Source organism: Gobius niger (genome assembly GCF_951799975.1).
Source record: "Gobius niger genome assembly, chromosome: 14".
Classification (NCBI taxonomy): Eukaryota; Metazoa; Chordata; class Actinopteri; order Gobiiformes; family Gobiidae; genus Gobius; species Gobius niger.
This window is the reverse complement of record NC_136865.1, coordinates 5,970,781-5,995,811: the sequence shown is the minus strand read 5'-3', so window position 1 is coordinate 5,995,811 and position 25,031 is coordinate 5,970,781. Positions and strand designations below refer to the sequence as shown.

Sequence of the window (25,031 nt, the reverse complement as noted above, 5' to 3'; positions counted from 1 at the left end):
AAAAAAGCCTAGAGTTACAGCAAGAGTTGAAATTGTGGTCTCCCTGTCTCTGAAGATTCTCTGGTGTATCAAACCCAATCTTGTGTTTCGCCCTGCTTTTTCCTGAGCTTTTCTCTGCGGATCGTGCGCTTGTCAAACAGCTCATTGAAGTGTCAGGCAGCATCACATCACACGCCGACCCCCGCCCTGCAAATGTTCCGTTCACCAAAACTCCACTCCGCCGTGACACCCATCTCAAACAGGGCCCGCGAAGACGGCTCCGGGTGACGCTTTTACAGACAGGGGTCACGGGGTCGCCTCCCAGAATGCAGCAGGGTGTTTGGAGAGGGGACGGGTCACGTGTAGGTGCACCCGGACCAGACTGACGGGCGACGGTTTCAAAGCGGAAACGACACGAGAGATTTATGTCAGTGTGAGAGCAGAGATGGTGGATTCAGACACTTCCACCACACTCTCCTGGATCTGCTTGATCTTTGGAAGCTCAAAGTCTTGTTGGTCCAACCGGGGGTGTAGAAAGATACTGTAAATGTCTGCCTTTTCGATGGAGGACCTAGTGTAGCCATTACACATCGACAAACTATCATTAGCAAGAGAACGAGAACACATTCCTAAATGTAGCAGTATCATACAATGTTTGCCCCATTGTATGATACATCGGGCCTCGTTCTCGAAGGTTCACACCATGTTCTTACGCACACATTTGTTCTTAAGGCCTTCTTAGTAAGATTTTTGGAATTAAAAAAAAATGTCTTCGCTGAAAACGTTCCTCTGCCGCATCTGTTTAACGGACTGACCCACAGGCAGAGAAGGAAAACCCTTCCATGATGAACCGGTTATATCTGTTTAAACATTTTGTAATTTGAGCTAATTCACATGCCCAAAGCTTTAGGAGGGTCCTTGAGCGCCGATGGCTGAGATGATTTTCTATTGGGGGGGTTTTGTTGGTTAATGTGGTCATTCATTTCCTCCTTTACTACTTTTTGCGCGTGGCACTTTTTTGTCCTTGTATGGTGAATCAGAGGCGGTGGCATATGCTAATTATGCTGGAAATTAAAATATATTATTTTGCAGCCGTGCTGCTCCTGATTTAACATCTGAAATGATGTGTCTTAGTTGCAGTAATAGGGCCACAAAACGATGTCCACTTTAAAGGAACAGGCCACCGTTTTTACATACTGAGATATGTTCTTACCTTAGCTTTGACGAGTTCTTTAGGACCTGTCTGGTCTTCACCCGTGCCTTCAATCACGTAAACACAGCACAGAAATCCGCGCAGTAATCTTCACTTTACTGTGCGGATGCCAAACTACTCCTGGTATTATTACGCCTTACAATATAGTCCCCCCTTTTATCCGCTTAGAAAATCCACATTTTTAATTTAGTGTAATTACACTTTGTAGTGGAACACTTCACGTAACCATATTTAAATAGGGAAAACGTGGAAGAGCTTGGTAGCTTCTATCTTGACCTGTTTTGGAGCTATAGAGCAGAGAGGGAGAGGCTAAATGCTAACGCCGTCTGCGCTGTGTTTACGTGACTGAAGGCACGGGTGAAGATCAGACAGGTCCTAAAGAACTCGTCAAAGCTAAGGTAAGAACATATCTCAGTATGTAAAAACGGTGGCCTGTTCCTTTAACAGATAATGCCTTAGTTAAGGTTTGACTTTATTCAGCCTCCAAATGCCTTCAAAATGCATTTGCAAAATTTTGATTTGTAGTTTATTCTGCTCTTGAAGTTTGAGGAAGGGTAAGCCCGCTCACACTACTGTTTTACACCAAACAAAAGCACACTTGGAATGAATGTTTGCATTGTTATTATTGTATTCTTTCTGTTAAAATAAAATTGTAGATACTGACGGCAATGTGTCATACTGGGGGCATGGCCTAGGCGAGGGGGAAGGAAGTCACTTGCAGACTCTACAACAAAACTCAAAGTTAGCATTTGGGCAGCACGGTGGTGCAAGAAGGTCTTGGCCTTGATTCCCCACCTGGACGGGACCTTTCTGTGTGGAGTTTGCATGTTCTCCCTGTGTCTGTGTAGGTTTCCTCCAGGTCACTCTAGTTTCTCCTACCACGAAAAACATGTCTAAAAGTTCTGCTCTGGGGGCAGGACTCCCCTGGATCTCAGTAGGACTTTCCCGGTTAAATAAAGGTCAAATAAAAATAAATTAACTTGTAGTATGAAGCTATTCTTAGCATTCTGGTTATTTATATATTATGGGCTATTGAAGCACTGTGCTGCTTTCCATGTCTCTGTATGTTTTTTTGGCAGAAAATACATCCATACTTCAATGTTTGCTTGTGGTGGAGTAATAGGTGAAAGGGTTGTTCTTTTTCCTCTTAGTTTTCCCCGGGCTGCATCTGTCCTGCAGTTTACAAACTCTGAGACTGATGCCTGTTATAAAAGTGTTAATTCATTGTCTTGTGGCCCCGTATGGGAGATAAACAAGCAAACTCCTCCAACAACTACCAGACAGCATTGAACGCCCTCATATTTCCCTCGGGAGTTTGCGTTTGTACCAACTCTTGCGGACCTCTGGCTAATCTGCTGCAGCTCTCCGTGTGATGTTCCTCCACGAGACACTGAGCTGTTTGACGACCACGGAAAACCCAAAAGTAGGACAATCGTGCAAGGCTTTGGGAGAAATTGCGTGTGAGTCGGTGATAGAAGTGTTGCTTCTCATTTATCTGACGGCGCAGCACGGGTTGGGCCGAGCGGCGGGGCTACAGAGAGATTACGGAGATGAAAGTAGCTAACACTGTTTGATTTTGTAACCAACGCTACATTTTTTAAAGTCTCTCTGGACATTTTTTTAGGACCAATGGGGATTTCTCAGCCGGCCAGGTCAGAAAAGAGAGTTGAATTTGTTGGAACGGCTGATTCTTAGCCTGGCCAAAGAGGACTGACTCTGACTTAACAACGTCGCTAATTTGTTAGCTTAACTCTGCAGAAACACACAGCGAGGATAAAAAACTAAACTAACAGAACTCATGTCATTGTGAGGTCATTTCTTGGTAAAATTAGGTCTGATTGTGATAGAACACTGTTGAGGAGACAGTTAGGGACATGAAGCTTAAACCTAGCATGGCATTAGCACGCTGCTAACAACAAAACTAACATTTGTAACATCCAATCTGTGTCAGAGGTGAAACCGATCCATCACCACAAGTTCTGCGCTCAGTAATAAGTTCATCAAGGCAGCTGCTAGCATGCTGTTTAAAGTACTGTTTTTTCCGGACGATTCATTGTCTTGTGGCCCCGTATGGGAGATAAACAAGCTAACTCCTCCAACAACTACCAGATAACATTAAACTCCCTCTTATTTCTCAGCCAAATTATGCGCAATGAAGAAGAAAAAAACCTAGATAAGTCGTATATAGTAGACGATAAGTGTAAGACTCAGTAGCCAAACAATGCCTAATGAAAAAAACAACAACAGGCTGAACAGGCGTACGGCATGCTAACATAGCACATTGATGGTTAGCTACATGAAGCATAAGCAACGAACTAGGCGCGGAGGCGTTACTACACCGTTGACAAAACTCTTCCAACAGCATGCTTTTCAAGCTCTTATTTGCGAACTCGTTCCTCGAGCTTTTAGCCCGTGACTAGCATAGTTTTGTTTACTTCATTGTGGGCAAGAGTAACCTCGCTACTCGCTTACTCCGAACTTTCTCTCTGCCAGGCGATTAGCCTGCAGTGCCCCTCTAGAGGCATGTGAAATGATATATCTGAATTAAAAATGAAAAAAAAAAAAAATCACGTATTAGTCACACCCCTGCCAAACTATGAAAAAAAGTGGAACTAGTACGGAAAATACGGTAGCTGAAAGCTTGTGTCACAGCCAGTGGTGAAAGTGCAAGAGTTAAAAGTACAGATACTACTGGTCAAATATTACTCAAATAAAAGTAATAGTTGCTCTGTCAAGTTATTACATTATAAGTGAAAGTACTGAATTATCGGCTGTATAAAATACTTTAAAGCCACATCATGAAACATTTCACCCAACAACTGACCAAACAAACGTGTGCTAGCTCAGCTCTCCTCAGACCTGACTGTGACTTTACTGGGAGCGTCTGGGACGTCTCCAGCTCATCTCCATGGAGATGTTGACTAATGACAGCTAGATATGAGATTTACAGTAAATCGGTTAGGTCGTCATCCAAACACTTTCCTTGATAATTTACTGCAAAAGTAGTATTTTCTGTGTCAAGCTGGTCAATAGGAGCATGTCTGTGCAGTGGCAACTATCAAATCCATAATGTTACGCCTCTGGTCATGCCACTGGCCCCTGTGTCTCAGTCATTACTGTATTATCTGTATTATTTTTTTGTTTATACAATGTAAAATATCAACAATGATAAATCTTTTTTTCCCCACATCAGCCTTGTCCTAAACAAGAAATTCTCCTGAAGACGACAAGTTTATACCCCCGCATCACTACAGCTTTTATGAAATTATAATTAAAGTGGATATCTGAAGCAAATCACCTTTATAGAGCTTTTTACGATATCGCAATGCTACCTCATCAAAAGCATACTCAGAGTTGTGTTACTTTCATGCATGTTGGCACAATCTTTGAATCTTCCCCGGCTTCTATTCAAAGTGAGTGGCGCCTGCTCATACATTTCTCCTCCACTTTCCCTTGAGCTACTCCCACAGCCCTATACATAATCAGCAACGCCTGTCCAACTGGAAACCAAGCCACGGGAAACTTTCAACTCTGCTGCTTTAGATCAATACAGCATTTTGTAACCAACAGAATGTAAGATGGTGATGAAGATGTGTTTGGATTTCGTATCAAATATCTGGAAAATACCTCTGCTTTAAGAAATGTCAGCAATAGGACATAAACCTATGTCCTATTTGTGAACCCCCAGGACTGCGGCAGCTTTCAAAAAAGGCTAATGGATTCTTATTTTAACATTTACCATGAAATATTTACATACTTTTGAACTATTCATGTCCGCGCAAACAGCGGCGGGGTTACGCAAACACCTCTCTGGTTAAAAGAATGGATAGATTTACACTAGTGGAGGTGTACCTTGGAGCTGTTCGATCAGAGTCCAGGCCATTCGAGAACCCTGGGCGTCGAACACAACATGGCCCTGGAAGAAAAGGAGGAAAATTCATGTTGAACAGACTCCCGCTAGCTTACATTTGTCAAAAGGTTAACAGGAGCATCTAAAAACTCTTACACTCATGAAATTCTTTGTCAATTAACCTTTTCTCGACATAACAGAGCCACACCGGGTACATGCACTAGAAAACTACTCAAATATTAGCTCTATATAGTAGGTCCAGGGCTGTCAACAGATTTGCTGGGGCCTTGGGCAAGAAGGTTTCACATGGGCCCCCCTATTAAATAAATGGTTTAATTTTATTCTATTTATTAAGTGAAAAGTTACACAATGTGGCTTGAAATTTCAGATTGCTGTTTTGATAGCATATAACCAGGAATGTCCCGCAGTGTGGCTTTAAATTCCACACGTGCTTTGATATTGTAAGAAACATATTCAGTGGAATAGAAGTCAGACTTTGCTTTTTAAGAAAACTGTTGGAATTGTACTTTCTACTCACAGCCCAAGGGGTATTTATTGCTCTCTTTGTACAACTACACAAGAGACCTATATCTTAGACAAGATTCTAATTTTGTGTCCCAGTAGAACCATTCCCATAAACAAACATCCACATTAAACCCAGCGACACACTTACCGACACTCCCTCGAAGGAGCTGGTGTTCAGCGCGCGGTATATCTCGGCCGTGATCTCGCGGTTGTTGTAGTTGAAGTCCTCCAGCCTGTAGCCTTTAGCCTTCAGGGGCCCCACGGTCTTGTTGAGGGCCAGAGCCAGGGCCCACACCGCGTCGTAGGCCAGCGGAGCCTCCTGGAAGCCCCCAGTCTCCTCCGGGTTCTTGCCGCCGAGCTTGGACATGAGCTGGTCCAGGAACTCCTGCGAGGTCTGCAGAGACACAAACATGGAGGAAATTTAGATGAGGAATTGGCCAGGGATGATATACATCTAGGTCAGAAGGTTCATGAACGAAGGTCGGTGGTTTAATCCAGCTCTGACTGGTCCCATAGTGTCAATGCATCCTTGGGCACATTGTGAATGAATAATACAGTACTTGAAAATGTGAAGAAACTGGGAAAAGCACTATGTACAATCCATGTAGGCAACTAGACACAGAAAAGAAATGACCATATTTAGATTACAGCCTGATTTCGGTTGACTTTAGTGCTACACGTGGATACCAAACATGTCAATATTTGTGAATGCATACATGTGGGAAAGTGTCACATGTGTCACAGTGACTATCTGGAATTCTCCGGTTTGCTAGCGGACATAAAATCCGAATTGCAAAGGGTGACATTTTATACTAGACATAAAAACTAAGATGCTAGGGGAGGAAACTAGCTAAAAACATTGATTATTGCAAGTGTACAACTTATACTCAGGTTGTACACATGTTTGTTATTTTCACACTCGCTCTCTAGGCTTGTGTTTCCAGTATGTGTTTCCAAAATGTAAAAACGGCAATCGAGCTGCAGAAAGAAAGTTTGGAGTGAGCCAGAAAACTTGGCAAAAAGCGGAGGTTACTCTTACTACAATGAAGAAAACCAAAAAAGATCAGCGCAGGCTACAAAGCTCGACGGGCACAGGTAGAGTAATGAGTTCGTAAATGGGCGCTTGAACAATGTGCTGCCGGGAGAGGCTTGTCAAATGCAGTTACGCCTCCATGCCAAGGTGTAGTTACCAAGGCTGATGCGGCTGATGCGGCTGATGCGACTTATACTCTGGAGAGACTTATAGTCCAGAAAATACGGTAGTAGTGCAGTAGTATTTCCCTATATTCTTGCAGTTTTAAGTAATCCTCGAACACAGCTGTTCAATTTACCTGTTTCTTCTTCTCTGATGTCAGCGCACCAGTCCTTTAACAGACGTTAATTGTTGCATGTGCATAAGCATTCCCACCCTTTGCTATGACACTCAAATCAAAACATCCTTTTTCAACTGATCGTCCTTGAGATGTTTCTACAGCTCTCCTGGAGTCCACCTGTGCTAAAATAAATGGATTGGACTTGATTTGGAAAAACACACACCTGTCTATGAGATCCCACAGCTGACAGAGTATGTCAGAGCAGAAACTAAGCCCTGAAGTCAAAGGACAAAGGTCTGTAGACCTCTGAGACAGGATTGTATTGAGGCACAGAAAAATTGCTGCAGTATTGACTGTCCCAAAGACCACAGTGGCCTTCATCATTCGTATGAAGACTTTCAGAACCAGGGCCGTCCGTCCAAACGGAACAATCAGGGACGAGACCAAGAACCTGATAGACTCTGACAGAGCTCCAGTTATTCTGAGGAAATGGAAGAACGTATAGAAGAACAACCATCTCTACCATATTATATATACCATTTTTTAAACAATTTGCTGCTATATTGAAATGGAAGATTTTGAAATATGTATAAACAACAAGTAAGGTGGCAGAATTGTATAAAAAGTAAGTGGTTAGACATCAATAGATGTACTTCTTGCTGTGAGTCAAGAGCATGCACTAAAACCAGCCAACGTGACGATACATTAGAGACTGCAGCCTGAATCCTGCCCAGACTCACTTCATTAGGGTTTGGTAATCGGGGCCCCAAGCCAAAACTTTTCCACCGGGCTCCAACCCAGCAAGAGTCAGCCCTGAGTGCATATACTATAGCTATATCTATATCATTCACTGCATCATCCTTTGAGCTATCGTCTACCCAGGGACGCGAGAGCTTCATAAATAACCCAGAGCTCGTCTTCCCCCTCCAGCCGCTACAACTCCATGAAAAATGAACGTCTCTTCAGGACGCCAAAGCACCTGTTGGAACACATCAATATTTATGATCGAGCTGAATGCTGTCAGTCACTTAATGTTCCTCGAGGTGCGATCAAAATCAACTTTTAGTATTATCCGCCGGGTTATGCAGTGTGCGGCGTGGTTGTCAAACGGTGTGATCACTTCTCTGGAAACATGGAAGGATTATCAGCAGCAATGAAGGTTTATACAGATAGATTGGTCTTCATCACTGTCTTAGAAAATGCATTATTGATGTAAAACAGCTAAAACTTAATATGTATGATACTTTAACTTTCTAGTTTCCAAGCGACCTCCACACAAGCCCCTCCCACCCCCTGCTCTTGCTGTGCGGCTGTTTCAATAAAGAGACGGGAAAAAAAGAGAAATAATGTATGACCTGTTTATTTCCTTGAGTAAGAGTGAAGACAGCTGCCTCCAAATCTGCTTGGATGGCAACATGTTCACCCGTCAAAAGTAAAGCTTTTAGAGCTGCTGTGGTTCCGCCCTTCAAAAGGAGGCGCCGCCATTTTGAATCTTTGGGTTGCACAAGTTCAAGATTGGCTGCCCCTGCACGCTACGAGCTGTCTGTGATTAGAAAATAAGAAGCTCATCTATTCTTGGAAACAAACTGGGTAAGTCATTACTGTAAAATGTTAGGCCTGAATATGGGGAAATGTAATAATACAGTATTGTATTATTGAACAGAATCATATAAGACAATACTTTATGAAGAGAAAGTAACATTTCTATTGACACATTTTCCCCGGCTGAGTGTCGGCCCAACTGTAGTTCCTAAATGGATGACAAGGCGCTAGATTATATATCCGTCTTAATTTCAACCTGGATAGACTCAAACAGACAAAAGCAGCAGTTAGGAAGATTTATTGACGTGTATTAGTTTTGGCGATCAGACCCCGGCGGTCGACATCGATGTCTACAGCTTGGAGTTAGGGATGTCTTCCCCAGAGCCTGTACACTGGTGGTGATATGGAAGACCCGTGAAGACCCAGGTAGGAGCTGTGGATGGAAGAGGTGGAGCCGGGGCGGAGGTAAGTCTCAACACAGCTGGGAAGCAAACAAACCATGATTGCTGGGGCTTAAAAGTGGGACCGAGGACGATGATTGGCTGCTACGGAGGTGCGGCTCTTACGCTGATGGCTGAGGTGGAGGTGTGGCCCTCATGGAAGCGATCACTGGCTGGAGGTAAGTGATGCTGAAATTGGTCTACCAGGTTGAATTAACGCCTAGGCTTCAAGTGTCAGGGAATCTGGAGTTTGGTTGGGCTGGTGGGACGGCTCACAAATCCAAAACCCGACAGGTTTGATGACTAGTCTGGTGTGGATTAAAGAAAGAAAGAAAACACGGCGACTTCGCACAGAACAGTCCAATTGGACCTAGCATAGGTTTTACATCAGATGCCCTTCCATGCTAACCTCTAAAAGCCAGGTTGCCCTTCAGTGACTTTTACAATGCACAAATAAACTTCCAATCCATGAAACACAACCTGTCCGCTCGACACTGCGCGTAGTAAACCAGTCTAAACATCGCCAGAGCTCGTCTCCACGCTCCACCTCCTCTCCGTTAATTCCTCATTCTCTTTCATCGCGTCGCTGTTTCCGCGATGCATTTACCTTCCATTACCCGCCTCCATCGCCGGGTGCAGGAGTTTTTCCAGACAATTAGCTTAATTAGGCCGCTCTAAAGACATTAAACAATGGTCCGGGGCGTGCGTGCGGGGGACCTTTGGGTGCGATGATGCGTGCTGATGGGATGCTTTTATTCGGGGTGCTCCGGGCCCGGGCAGACAGCTGCGCACCGACACCTGCAGCTGTGCACCGAGGGGATGGAGGGGGGGGGAGGGAAGGGCGAAGCGTGCCAAGCCTTGTTAGAATTCTGACGAGCGCTTTGGAACAACAGGAGGAGAGGGAGAGAGAGCGTTCCACCTGTGGCACTCACACAGGCTTCTATGGATGCTTCATTACAAGAGAGGCACAATGGAACTGGGAAATGAAAGGAGGCGGAACAATACTTTAGCAGAGCGCAAAAAGAAAAACGAGCACTGTCATCATTGTGGCGAATTCTGCGACATAGAAAAGATGTTCTCGGGGGTTGTTCTTCGTTCAAAGGACATGGCGCTAAGGGAGTCGCTAGCTTAGCATAGCTTTCTCTTAATAAAGAGAGGCAAAGGAGCCAATAATGCAATGTAAAGCACTTTGGGGTGCACGAGTTAAGAAAATTGTAATTTAGCTGATGAGAAATATACAGTACCAGTCAAAGGTTTGAAAACACTTTATATGCATTAGCTTTTCTTTATTTTCAACACTATTAAAGGATCTATATCATGCTATTTTAGCCATTCTAAATTATAGGCATTTATATGATATATTGTACATCTACCACTATGGAGCACTAATTTTTGTGATAAATATAAGTGTTTTCTGGAGGTATTTTTCAAACCCGGAAGACACAACGCTTCGATTCAGTTAACTCCGCCCCCTCTCTCCGCACATACAACTTTACCGAAATATAAATAAACAGCAATAAGTGAAATTGCTTCACGATGCAGTTATACGGAGTTGACATCTGCAACACAGCTTCATAAATGGCTAACACACACAAGCTAATATGCTAACACACAAGCTAACACACGTTTGGATTGACTCACCACTCTGGTCCATCGCTGTTTACATTATGGGACTCGCGTTGGTTATAAAAGTTAATCCACTTTGATTCTGGCGAAGGTTCACCAAACATCCTTTTTTCTCTCTTTGCATCTCTCTTACGACAGAAATAATGAAAAAGCTGTTTTACAAATTAAAATCAGGCTGTAGGACATTGCTTTACAGACGTCGATCACTTCCGTTCCGCTGTGACGTCCCAATGGAGCAGGATTCAGGAGGATTGCTGAGAGCTGCGTGAATGAAGCCACAAACCAATCTGGGGGTGTTTTTGATAAGGAAATAGCATAACAACATGACTACAAGCTCCAAAAAGTTGATTTTGCATGATATAGGACCTTTAAAGGGACAGGCCACCGTTTTTACATACTGAGATATGTTCTTACCTGAGCTGAGACGAGTTGACAGAACGACCTGTCTGGTCTTTGTGTGTGCGCTCAGTCACGCAAAATGACCAAAGATGTTGTTAGCATTTGGCCTCTCCCAGCATCTTCTTATAGCTCCAAACGGGGGGGGGGGAGTTAGAACCGACCAAGCTCTTCCACGGGCACACACAAAGACCAGACAGGTACATATCAACTCATCTAAGCTCAGGTAAGAACATATCTCAGTATGGAAGAACGGTGGCCTGTTCCTTTAACGTACAATTCTCACTGAAGATTTTAAACACTGATTGAACACATGGGATTATGGAGGAAACAAAACTAATGTTTTTAAATTCTTCCATCCTCTATTCTTGGCATTTTCTCAATGAGCTTCATAAGGTTGTACCTGAAATGGTTTAACTGTCTGGGAAGTGAAAACCGTTTCTGTGACGACATTGTGAAGCTCACTGATAAAATGTCAAAAGTGTGCAATGCAGAGTAATCAAAGCAAAAGGCGGCCATTTTGAAGAATCTATTTCAACTCTGTTTTTTTGTATGAAACATAATTCCGTATGTGAGAATCCACAATGTAAATGGTCTTGAAATAAAAGTAAAAACCTTTCCAAATTTTTTGACCTGTGTTTTATATCCAAGAGGAAAAAATTGGAAGGAAAATCAGAGAGAAGACTGAGAAACAATGGTATTCATTTCAGAACATGTTTAGAGGTCTACACTACCGGGCTACCAGGTTTGATAAATAACAAATCCACTTGGAGACAGATTTGTTGGTGTAATAATACTGCAGTCTTGCCTTTTGCTCACGGGAGAAGAGGAAACCAGGCGCTGTTTTGCTTGAAGTGCTGCTTTCACCTCGAGTTCAGACGTCACTGTCAGGTTTAGTATGAGACACCTGTGAGCTAGCAGCCATTAAGAGTGTCTAATAATAATAACGTATCCTCATAATGTGGTAAGTTTCTGCTCTCCATAGGGTGTATGCATGGCAGACGTGAAGGTGTGAAGCAGGCTCCGGGGCTGTCTCCTCACCTCACCACGAGCCGCCATCATTAACACCATCGCACTCCGTATGCGCCTTTATAGGAGACTAATCCAGCCAGACCGGAGTTAATAATGTTGTTCTCTGACATGACATTCATCGTACAGCTTTCTAACCATAGCTAATCATTTATGAGAAAAATAACAAAGACAAAAGAACTTTGTAAATGAAACGTCATATTTTGGGCATTCTTACGCATAGAATGCCTTATTTTCCATAATATGTTCTCCTTATTTCAGTAAGAGCAGAATTTCTAGTATCAAAATGTATTCCTTTTCCCCTAACCTTCAGAGATACGCCTTGAATCTCTCGTTTATATATAACACAACTTTGCAATCTTCCAGGAATGGCACTGCTACTGCTACTTCCTCCGCCTTAGCTCCAGGGGAGTACGCTGATCTTTTGATTCTTCGAAGTTGTTTCTAAAGTTAATTCTAAACCTTGGGGCCGCGAGCAGCTGCAGGACCAGAGCTGTGGATGAAAGGGCCAGACAGATAGAACATATTTGGAGCCATATGTCAGAGAGGCTGCAGCCAAACCCACTTCACTACCAGAGCTTTGATCAGGGAGAGAGGCTGCTGCTGCACGCCAACAGCTGCCCACTGCTCTGCCAAAAGAGCCAACGTCCCGACCACCGTTTTTAACAGGGACTTCTCATTCATAATTGAAGACTGTGTACATGGTTTTGGGTGTGTCAGTATTGATATTTCATATTTTCTATTCCTAAATATCATAAATATATGGAAAAGACCATTTAGGAGCGAGGGCAGTGTTGGTCTGCGTTTTGAAGTAGCCAGGAGCGCCCTTTGCAGGCATACAGGAGAATGACGTGACAACACTGTAAATACAAGCCTTCATTTTTAGCAAGGGGTAAAGGCCTTTTGTCTAATGAATAGGGTCTGTGCACTAAATGTTTTTAGCTAACTTCCTATTGGCGAGCGCAGGGAAAATGACTACTTAATGTCCACATTTGAACGTAAATCAAAAATGTTATAAGACTTTATAAAACAGAAATAAAACTTAAAGGCCCTATATCATGCAAAATCGACTTTTTGGAGCTTTTAGCCATGTTGTAATGCTATTTCTTTATCAAAAACACCCCCAGAGTGTTTTTTGGCTTCATTCACGCAGGTCTAAGCAAATGTTTGCACTGAAAGTTGTGAATAAGGAGCTCTTTCTAACCTACTCTGGATACACCTGTTTTTTTTTTTCTTACCTGATGATAATGCCATGGAGATAAGCGCATTTGGCTACCAGAGGACAGACTTTATTCAACCTTCCTAAAGAAGAGGCCACTTACCAGAAGTTGGAATTTCTTTCCGGGATTCGGCGACTATCAGCTAAAACACTGTTTTTCTGTGACCGTCACTTGATGGATGCTTGGTAAACCTTCGCCAGAACCAAAGTGGATTAACTTTTATAACCAATGCAAGGCCCATAATGGAAACAGCAATGGATCAGAGCGGTGGTGAGTCAATCAAAACGTGTGTTAGCTTGTGTGTGTTAGCTTGTGTGTGTTAGCGTGTTAGCATGTGTGTTAGCCATTTACGAAGCTGTGTTGTAAATGTCAACTCCTTATAACTGCATTGTGAAGTAACTTTGCTGTGGTATTTATATTTCTACTATAGCTAATGTTGCATGGGTGGAGAGAGGGGGAGGAGTTAACTGAAAGCGTCTCGTCTTCTGGGTTTTACCCCCAGAAAATAGTTATATTTCTCCCAAGAAATAGTACTCCATAGTGGTAGAGGTACAATATATCATGCCATTGCCTATACTTTACTTTGGAATGGCTAAAATAGCCTGATACAGATCCTTTAAATGTCAAGCCGAGTGTGTTTCATAAAAAAAAGCTTGGAAGGTGGCGCTATTTTACCTTTTTAATGTTAAATTACGATTAGCCTTTAGCTTCATGGCAAAAACACTTTTGTTAACATGTTGTAACTGATTATCCAACAGCTGCTGTTTTTCTGCCACGTAGCCTACTGTTTAAATATGTATTAATCTCATCAAGACACGGCTACTCTCCATAGGAATAAAACAGGAAACAACCTAGGAAGTTAGCATCATGTTGCTATAGACCAATCAAAGCCTATTGTAACACATTTCTACAAACAAAAAACAGAAAAAAGACTTTGTATACTGTCCTCTGCAGAGAAATATGACGGGATTTTGTTTCATATCAAACCTGACAACATAATGCTAAGCTAATATACCCTTAAATTAGCTTAGCATCTCGTACTTCAGACTTCTCTCAAATGCCATTGCTCCTGGGCGTTTTGAAAACATGCACCGAGAACGGAAACCTGACTCCAAAACAATAAGTGACAAACTTAATTGTAAAACTTGTCAGAAAAATTGCAATTACATGTTTTTTCCGTTCCGCTGTAGTTCCAGCCAAAACCAGCGGCGCGTATGTCCATATACGTATACATCGCCGTGGCACCTTCCTCTGCCCTTGTGAGCCCGACGCCGTCATCCATCAAAATGTAGCCGCTGTAAATTAATTCCCATCTGCTCCAAAAGTGACGCTACACATGGCTGAATACAGATGGGCCAAAGCGAGTCCCGGGTTAGGACGCCGAAGCAGGAGGACTCTATTTTCCCGCTTCTCCTGTCAGTGTCAACCATAGCGCGGCAGCAGAATCAAAAGCCTCCTCAGCCCACAATCCATGTCCTTTTCGTACCTGATGGGGATGTGTGAGACCTGTGACTGCTGTTTCAATCCAATACAGAGTAAAGTAAGACCGGGGCTAGTTCTACGACGTCATTCATATCACATTTGAAAAGAGTGGGAAACTGCTGGGTCTAAACAAAATCCGACATTGTGGTGATCAATATGAGTAAAAAAAGGTGGAGCAGATTTGTATACTTGGTGATACAAAGGCAAAATTTGTGATGAATGTCACCGAGGACCTTGCGTTTTCAAAAAGCTTATTAGTAATCCAAAAAAGAAAGAAGCAATTCAGGCGCCACTTTCCATGAGAATTCCTATGAATATGTCAGGTGTCAGACCCCTGATAATACAAAGTCTGTTTCCTTTATTAACTGAGCTCAAAAACCTCTCTTTTTGGACCAGTTTCCCTCAAATGCTGGGATTGTACACATTTAATCCAATGGAATCGCCGTCAGTAAAATCTAAATGAGCCGTTTTATTAAAACGCACAGCTACCGTACTGTGCAATAATAGTGGGCGCTTGCATAGGGAAAGCAAAGATTTGACACTGACTTCAAATTTATGCAAATGAGGGACTGTCTCTCACAGATAAGGACTTCTGAGACACTTGGAGATATAACGGAGTCAAAACTCTAAGCCCTGGCCTGTCAGCCCTTATTCAAATGAGCAATAAAGACAACGTGACAGTGACGTTGCAAAAAAGCAGTGACTGGGCGTATGTGCCGCCACATTGTACAGTTTATCTGTCAGCTCACACGTTAAAGGTGAAGTTATCTGGACGATGTGAGGCCAGGCTGCTTGCTAGTGATGTTTCTGTTTGTGGGAAAGTGCAGGGAAAGTAAAACGAAGTCCCGTTCTGCAGCGAGGCAATGGCTCAGTATCAGTATCAGACTCTGCAGGATTTCTGCCGCAGCTTGGTCGTTCTACGGTGATAATTTAATGGCTGCACACATTTTATGCTGCTGTCCTTCTATTTTCTATAACTACTAAACGTCCAGTACCATGTCAAGTTTCCTGTTTTTGTGTTTAATATTTCATAGCATACTATAAACAAAGATGGAGTCCAATATGGCCCCCACAAACCTAATAAATGTGTTACAGTATGCAGTGGGAACATTTTATTCAACATCATAGTTTTTCTTGGAATGACTGTCTGAAACTACACGTGCACAATTCAGGTGGTGGTTTAATAGATATAATAATATGTATAATTACATACATGGTGTGCCAGCGCGGGAAAGCCGAGACAAGGATGGTGCACAGTTCATACTGGACTTAAATGGCACTGGATGAATGATCGGGCGAGGTGGAGGATAACTGAGCCTACTGTATCCCATACATCAATATGCACATCAGACCATTTTTTGGACACCCAGATTTTTTGACAAAGAGGGTTTTAGAGAACACTTGGACCACATGTGGTATCACTTGGCATCATTTTACTCTACCTTGATACATTGAACCTAACTAAATTTAGTACAACGTAATGTGCTCTGCAACAATCAATAATAATAATAACTTGTACCTATGAAGTACGTACACAATAGAATGACTTGTATTAATACTTGCAAGTACATAATGTAATAAGACATGAGACCCTTAAGTTTAGGGCTTAGAGTTTGAGTTAGAATTATGTCACATTACATTATGTACCACAAACTACAAATACATATTATACATTGTGTATCTAATCCATAGGTACAACTTATTACACATTGTACTAAATTTTGTTAGATACAATGCATCAAGGGTAGTGCAAAATAAAGTGTTACCCCAAATGTCATGCTTGTTTCGGAAACTGCAGTGTTTTTCTACTCATCTGCTGCACTTTCTAGTCCTGCAAATTATGAACGATCCAGATGTTTTCAGCTGTTGTCAGCACATCGGCCACATTTAGGTCAAAGCCTAGTTTGAAATCATTAATGAATGTACAGACTTTTGGAGATTTAATTTCAGATAAGGATCAGGGTGTGAAAGTGGCCTGAGCTAAATTATTATTATCTGTCAAATTTTAGCTTTTTGTGAGGGCGGAAAAACATCCAATGGCCACGAAACAACATCTTTTTATATGTTAATGATGGAGAAAGCACAGAAATTAGATAAATGCCACGAAACAAACACGCCACCTTACAAGCGTTCTTTCATTTAGGGGCTGGCTTCTCAATTGAAAACAGGTCTCAGAAGCCGCCGGCTAACAGAGGCACAGGTTCCAATAGTGGACACCATATCTGTGATTTCTTTGTTTTAAATAGTTAGTTAGGGTTTGCTTAATTTCCTTACATTCCAATTTTTCACAGAGATGAGTTTATAAGCTCATAATACGCCACAAACGCTACAAAGCAACCTCGATTTTCCACAGACGTCTAACAAATACAACATACTGCAAAGGGGACGACATGGATTTCACTCTACAAGTATATCCAATATAGGTACAGCCCATTTAAACAGATCCAAACATGGCACCGACCCGCCTGTCCAACTTTTATTTTTCTCCAACTTTCCAATTACAGTGAATGAAATACGGCGAAAAACAAAACAGCTTTGAACCAAAACAGTCCCTTTTTTGGAGGCTGCTTCTCCTAATTACAAACCCCAATCCGCTTTCCTCCTTCCCGGCGCCGACGGCCCGCCCGTCAGCGCGAATATCGATCCGCCGAAACTAATGAGGCTCCGCGCAAACAGGACATTTCTCATTTTGATTTACAATTATTCCGCGCGTTATTGACAGACGGCGGATTTTCAAAGGCTCGCGCAAACAGAGGAAATAAGCATTGTTTGTCGGATTCCGTCCGAGATACGAGTCGCCACGGAGACCAGCGGCGTGATGGATGGCGGCGGCCCGAACGCGGTGAACGCTCTGACAGTGTGCTCTATTCAGGTCTCAGGAATAATTTAGTCATTTCCGTGCACACAAACAAAAACGCCTGGACTGGTGAAGCGGCGAAACAAAAACAGCAGCGGTCCATTGGTGAGACGTGCTTAGTAGGGGAGGCAATTTGAGCGAATCAAGTGAAGCTGTGCAGGCTTTGAAACACAGAGGACATCAGCCAGTGGAGTGCAAGTGTTTGAAGAAGCTACAAAGCGTTAATACAACTTGATTTCTTACACATTTTGGAGGCCATGTTTAAATATAGGTGCAATGCAGTGGCAGCAAGAAGGTCCCTGGTTCGATTCCTATAGACATTACAGCAGGGTGTCCAAACTATTTTTTCCATGGAGGGCCACACTGTTACCTCCACTTTAAGTCACGCTTCATAAAACTGTCCCAGACTTCATACAGTGAAGTGGCGTCGATCACGTGACTCATTTTGGGGGTGTGGCTTGTGACGCAAAGCTTTGATGTATTCACCTTATTCCGCCCCGCCCACTTTTGCCTCTTTTTGCCACGGATCGGCACTTCCTTTGTCTTGACACTTATGGTAGAGCGCGAAGTCCATTCATTAAGCGAAGAACATGGGAAAATGCCTCTAAAATCTGATGTTTAGCAGGTAGGTTTGTGCAAAATGTCCAATGTTGCGCGGCCTAAAAACAGCTTTGTATTCATGTAGTAACTGGAATGTAAACTAATAGGAGTGAAGGAGCCGGCACATTTCATGGCGGTGCCCACGCAAACTTCCGGAATAAGGTGAATACAGGTAGAAGAAGAAGAAGAAGTTCATCGCAGCACATGAAGTTGGTGCTGTTGGTGAAGTTGGTTTCATGCTGGATGTTGGGATCTTCACTTTGTTTCTAGTACTGGCACTGGTAACAAAAATGATTTCTGCAATAATGACAAAACCAAATTCAAGTGACCATTCAGTATTCATGAATATGTATTACTCAGATCCCCTCCTGGACCCACCACCTTAAGGTGGTGGAGGGGTTTGAGCGCCCGAAAGATCCTGGGAGCTCTGTTGTCGGGGGCTTCGTGTCCCTGGTAGGGTCTCCCAGGGCAAACAGGTCCAAAGGTGACGGGTCAGACAAAGAGGGGTTCAGAAGCCCCTTATGAGAGACCAACAGGCCCCGGTTAGAATCGTGAGGCCGTCCTTCTGTGGACCCACCACCTGCAGGAGGAGTCATAGGGGCCGGTGCAGTGTGATATATACAACCCGGCAACGGAAAAGTGGAAGAAAATGGATGGATGGATATTACTCAGACGTTTCATTAAACATGAACTTTACGTTAATGAAGACGGCAGACTGGATTATTACGACTCTTGCCTTGATAGAGGAGGCCAGCAATTATTGAACAGCAACGCTAAAGGTCCACTTAAGCTTATTGATTGACTGCGGAATTCTTCCGCAGTCAATTATTGGTTTTCATGTTCTTTATTATTATTCCTCTTCCATCTTTTTCCCGATTTTCTAGAGCTTTCAGCACCTTCATGCTTTGTGCAATTTATGCAAGTTATGCATCAAAACGTTCCGCATGTTGAGGAGAAGGTGCTATTACTTTTGGGACTTCTGCAACTTACGGTTTTTCCGCAATCGGCTGAAATGTCGGAGATTTTTCCCATTGACTTATAATGGGGCTGCCGCAAATCCATGCTTTTCTGCACTTTTTTCTGCATTTTATGCCATTTCTGCACTTTGTGCATGTTCAGCTTCTGCAACTTGTGGGTTTTGAGAAAAAATTGTTCTTCTGCAGTTTTCCAGTTTTTTTATACGGGAGTTTGAAATATTTGCATTAGTGTGTATGGGGGAATCCAGCCAATGAGGAGACTCCAGGCCTTTCAGCCATTTGTGCAGCTTCTGCCAATCAAGCACTGAGGCCATTTCAACAGTTTGACCAGTTTATGGAATTTAAAAAGTTTATGCAATATTAACAATTTATGCAAATTAACCACTTTATGGAATTTAACCAGTTAATGCATTTTAAAGCGTTTATGCAACTTACATAATTTATGCAAATCAACCTATTCATGCATTTTACCACTTTATGCAGTTTATACAGTTTATGCAACATGACATTTTATGCATTTTAGTTTATGCAATTTGAAGAGTTTATGCAATTTCTGCATTTGCTTCCCGCATTTCCGCAGTCAATCGCAATGGCGCAGCCATTGCATTTCTAGTTTAAGTTCACAATCGCAATGCTCCATGTGATTAAAACAACGTTTCATTCAGCCGTACTCCCACTCTGACACTGATGCTCACTGCTTTTCAAAGTGCATTGTGGGAAACTTTGAGTACACTGCGTCCTTTTCCACCTCGCATCCGAACCATTTCCACAAGTCGACCTCAGGACATGTGCTCCCGCCTCAGTGTTCAGATCATTAGTACCATTGTTCCCAGCCTCACTCTCCCGATGCCGCGGCGAATCGGGCGGTCATCGATTGGCCGCCGGGCCCCGGAGTCCCGCCCACTGGTGTTATTTTGGGCCGGCTGCGGTGCATGGAACAGCAGGATGGGGGTTTGTGCGTCACAGTCTGAACGCCCACGCCTCCAGACTAGCCTCCTTATGTTGTGACGCTTCTAATCGCTTTTCCCTCCAAAGAATAAAATGCGTTATTGTTCTATTAATCTACCTGTCAGCAGCGCCGGTCCTTTACGCTTTTGGGAGGCTAAAAACAGATCGGAGTCTGGGGCTGTCATAGTGTATGCCAAGGAAAATGTATCACTTTTATTACAGACCTTTTTTTTGCATAAATCTTCAAGATATTTGTAACAAGGCAGAAGGCTGCAGACCCGTCATGTCTCTCCTCTACCAAATACACCTTCCACTTAACTTTGTCCACTATTCTGTATATTACTAAAATAAATATTAGACAAAAATGTAGTGCCTTGTTTTTTGGACTTCAAAGCCTAATAAATCAGGAATTAGAAATAAAAAAAATAATCGTAGTGAAAAAACCTGACCTTGACCTTGTAGTGGCCCAGCATTTGTATGAGTGGTCAGCATGGCACCTTTACTTTTGAGTGGCCTCTACAGCACTCCAGCATCAATGGTTTTGTAGGTTTTCTGGTGAGAGGCTCCGTCAGCAGCAAAAACCCTCCAAACAATTCATCCTGGAAAGTCCAAAAGGCCACTATGATCCAAAGTAAAGGCGCCATGCTGACCACTCACACAGCCGCTGGGTCACTACGAGGTCGAATATGCACAAATATCAACATTGTTTTCTCATAAAAAGTTACAAAATGCACCTTTAAGGCCAAGACGGGAGAGTTTGGAGTCTGTCGGAGCGACTGAAGTGGAGAAAGCGTTGCAAGAGTGTAAAGAAAACACAATTTTGATTTAAAAAAAGGCCCTAAAGTCTGTGCACGTGAGTGTATAATTCTCCCGTCTTTAGGCGCAGCTGCCTCTCAGAAAGGAAGTGACCATATTTGGATCACAGTGTCGCCTTGTGCAGTACACGCTAGACAAACGTCATAAAATCAGCATTGTAAAGGGCATGTTTTGTCTTTTCTTATACTCTGACATTAAAGCTAAGATGTTAAGTGCGAATAGTTGCTAATAATAACATTGACGACTGCGTGGACAATAAATGTGCAATGTCTTCAGAGAGTCAGATAGCAAAATCAAACCCCCTTTTGCTGCTGGATACTAAATCTGATTATGTTCACCAAATATTCTACACCGATTTCTTCACAACAGAAAATTAACAACTGAATGTGAAGGTTTTGCAAAAAATCTAAAAAGAGTAAAGCTTTAATGTCAGAATGAAAGTAGCCTTCAGACCCGACACGCCGGTGTATGACCCTGATTGTTGATTGTTCTGTAGCTGAACGGTTCTGAAAAAGGTGGAAAGGTGCAGCCTTTTAGCCACAAAGGGCCCTGAGCTCCCCCACTGCATGGCGCCAGTTTGCTCTGCTGGAGTCATTTCTTTCTGCGTTTCTGTGTAATTGCATTGAAGCACACTGGGTGGTGGGTCCTCTGTGTGCTGCTGTGAACACCTGAGGCTGTGATCATTTCACAGTCCCACCAGAGAAAGCCGATATTAAATTACAGCCTAAACGGAGATACAGTAACGGCCGATAATCGAATTAACATATATTATTTTTAATCAGATTTCTGTAAATATAATTGCCTTTTTGTTGGGTTGCAAACGAAGGGCTGTGGAAAATCTCCATGTTAATGATTATGTTTTGTCCACTGCCTGGATTTAACGAACTCAGCAAAACTGTGTCCAAAGAAATAGATCAGCCGACGACCTGGGCATCCTAAATGACCATCAATGGATTTCTTGCACAGGCATATTTCACGATGACAATGCCAGGATTCATCGGGCTCACATTGTGAAAGAGTGGTTCAGGGGGCGTGAGATAGATTGGCTGCCACAGTGTTCAAATCTTAACCCCATTGAGAATCTTTGGGACATTGAACGTGATTTTATCATGGCATGATCACAGGACAGACAGGTACTGTGCCCACAGACACAAAGAGACAGTGTTATCAGTCACCTTGAGTCTCTCTCTTTAAACCCAAAATCAGGTTAGAAATGTAGGATTGATCATGGACTCAGACCTGAACTTAAACAGCCACATCAAAGCAATAACATCAGCAGCTTTTTGCCATCTGAAAAACATGGCTAAGATCAGGGGAATAGCGTCCAAACCAGCCTTAGAGAGACTTATCCAAGCATTTGTCTCCAGCAGGTTAGATACTGTAACGGCTGCTCACTGTTAGAGCTGCAGAACATCCAGAACCAGGAAATATGACCATATTAGTCCAGCGCTCCGGTCTCTGCACTGGCTTCCTGTCACTCAGAGAATAGAATTTAAAACAGCTCTGATTGCAAGTGTTTCAATCGTTCAAATAGAAGCGTTGTGCGATTCCTCCGGTCAGGTGTATACGTACAGTACCTTTATATGCACGAGTAAAAGATCAACAATCAGCATTTATTTATTTATCAAGCCCTTTACGGCGCTCAAGGTGACCAAACTGAGTAAAAATAGTACGTGGACTATACCGCTCACCAGGTTGGACGCCCCGCGCACAGTCTCGGGGTTCAGCATGACGATCTCAGTGGTCACATGACCCTGCACCGCCTCCGTCATCTGCTCCACGGTGCAGTTGATGGTCGGGTCCTTGATTTTGAACCAGTTGTCTGCGTACCAGCCGATCAGGAACCACACGTACTTCTTCCCAAACAGCTTCTCCTTGTACACCTAAAATCAGAAGGTCGGAGGAGGAGGAGGGATTTTATCAGAACTGCGGAGTCTTGCAAAAATCCTGGGGAGAAAGTGGTTGATTATGCATGAAGCTTTAATCAAAGCGTTAGAACATACTGAGAGCGTTAGAAGTCCATTTAGCCGCACGCTTCAACCCAGAGCAGTATGGTTTTACTGGTCAACCATTAACACTGACTCTAACGCTAGGATACACATTACTGAAGAAGAACAATAGAACAGTGAGGAAACGTTTTGTGAGCCACGACGTAAACACTGTGGACGAATATTGCCTTTTGGTGGGGTTTATGGAGTTATTCAGGAGGTGCCAAGGCAAAAACTTGAGGAAAGAAGCAGCTAAAAGACCAACTATGAAGGTACGCCAAGTGCTAATGTTATGCTATCACCAACTAAATGCTATCATCATTTCGATAGTAGTATGATGTTGCAAAATATTAAATCTCGAAGGACAGGCCTGTTTTAGTGATCAGAGGCCAGCCGTCGGTTGAGCGCGCTTTGGCCCAGGGCTGAGCTGAAGACCAATTCCTTGTACCTTTACCTTGATCCTGGTCATCCTTGCTAAGCATGGAGTTTATATTTTATTGACTAGGTTCAGAAGGAGGACCACACCTCAACCAACTCGTTTCCCTACGCCTAACCACGCCTCTAATTACATGGATGCCTGATTTATTTATTTATTTATTTGATCCTGACAACACACATTAATGAACAAGCATATACAAGTTGTACACAAATTGTAAATGTGCCAGATTATAGAGAAAACTCCTAATTTACATCTAGTCCCGAAGCAGGTAAAACAATGTAAGAATACAAAACAAAATATAAAATCAAATTACAAATAACATTTAGTTAAAATGAGCGTGATGAGGTTTTCTTTTTGAAGAGGATTTCTATGGATTTGATATTTGAGTGACCAGGTTGTAAAACAGTAATGTATGTGTGAAAATATCATTGAGTGTAGAAACATCTTTGCATTTATTGTCATAAAATGGCCTGATTTGTTTGAGGTTCTGTACATTTAACTTTATTGTATTGGCAGTGATTTTAATGTGTTTTTTAACAAGGTCAAGCTCAGTGTCTCCAGGGAACACATTGGACCAAACCAGCTAAATACATTTTTTTGTGAACATCATTGACACAGTTTTCTTTCTATCTAATAGTAAGGATGAGTTAGTGATCTGTATGTCTGCCAGGCTGCAGTAAGGGTAGATGATGCCTGTAAAAATTACAGCATCATCTGCGTACATTTGAAAGTGGACATTTTGACAAACATTTGGCAGGTCATTGATATACACAGAAAAGAGTATAGGTCCTAATACAGAACCTTGTAGGACCCCTGTAGGGCTTTCTAGAAATGATGACAGGGTGCCACCTTCTTTCAGACAAATAAGATGTAAACCAAGCAAGAGTGTCCTCGGGGGCTTTGTATCAGCCATGCACAACAATGCTAAATGTCTCCCCATATGTCCGTTTGATCTTTCAGCACTCATTCTTCTGCTCCGATGGGGCCCTGAAGAGCCGGGTAGTCCCACCCAGCGGTCATCATCATCTCACCTTCAATTCATCCTTTATCACACCTTCTGCTGTTGCATGGTCCGTGCCTGTGAACTGTTAACTGCTAAACTCAGTCTCCACAGTCCGCTCTGGGAGTTTGCCGTGACAAAGCAAAACGACGCCGAGCTTGAAGAAATGCATTTACCCCGTTCTCCGTTGTATAAAACAATATGCATCGAATCAGTGATTTATGTCGCAGGGTTTAAACTTTACACAGGCCAGGGAAAGTTAAACTGTATTTCACTTTGAGGCCCAAAAGCATTATTTTAAAGCCACAAAGCGAAACAGATTCAGAACTTCTAAAGACTTGCAGCATTACTTTAAACAGAAATGTATTAAAGGCACACTGCGCAGCATTTGGGATTCACTGTGATAACTTTCTACCTAATAAATGGCTTTCCGCATGACTTTCCCAGGATTCCATTTCCCCCCACATTACACCATAATTACGTTATTACCCGAACATGCTATGTAAAACACTGCTATGAAACAGAATGTGATGTCTCTCATTAACTCTGCGGCGATGGCAGCGCCCGCAGCGCCGCGCAAACTCTCCTCTCCTTTAAAAAGCTCGTCGGTTTGGATCCCCCCCCCGCTCAGTGTGCGGAAAATGATAAATCGTCAGTGTAATTACCTCGCAGAAGACCTTCCTGGCCTCCGTCTCGTAGAAGAGGCCCACAATGATCCGGGCGTCCTGGCGCTGGGAAGAGGAGGAGGAGAAAAAGAGAGAGAGAGAGAAAAAAAAAAGAGAAATTAGCTA

The 25,031-nt window shown here is 42.9% G+C and overlaps 1 protein-coding gene across 1 annotated transcript in view; it reads right to left on the bottom strand.

Moving 5' to 3' along the window:
• gabbr1b (gamma-aminobutyric acid (GABA) B receptor, 1b) overlaps positions 1-25,031 on the bottom strand; it is a 247,609-nt gene that overhangs the window by 93,092 nt on the left and 129,486 nt on the right. Inside the window, exons 9-12 of the mRNA XM_079571221.1 lie at positions 24,906-24,971; positions 22,505-22,696; positions 5,716-5,961; positions 5,045-5,108 (exon numbers count right to left, since the gene is read on the bottom strand). Of these exons, the coding sequence (XP_079427347.1) occupies positions 5,045-5,108; positions 5,716-5,961; positions 22,505-22,696; positions 24,906-24,971 (568 nt within the window). The remainder of the gene's footprint in view (positions 1-5,044; positions 5,109-5,715; positions 5,962-22,504; positions 22,697-24,905; positions 24,972-25,031) is intronic.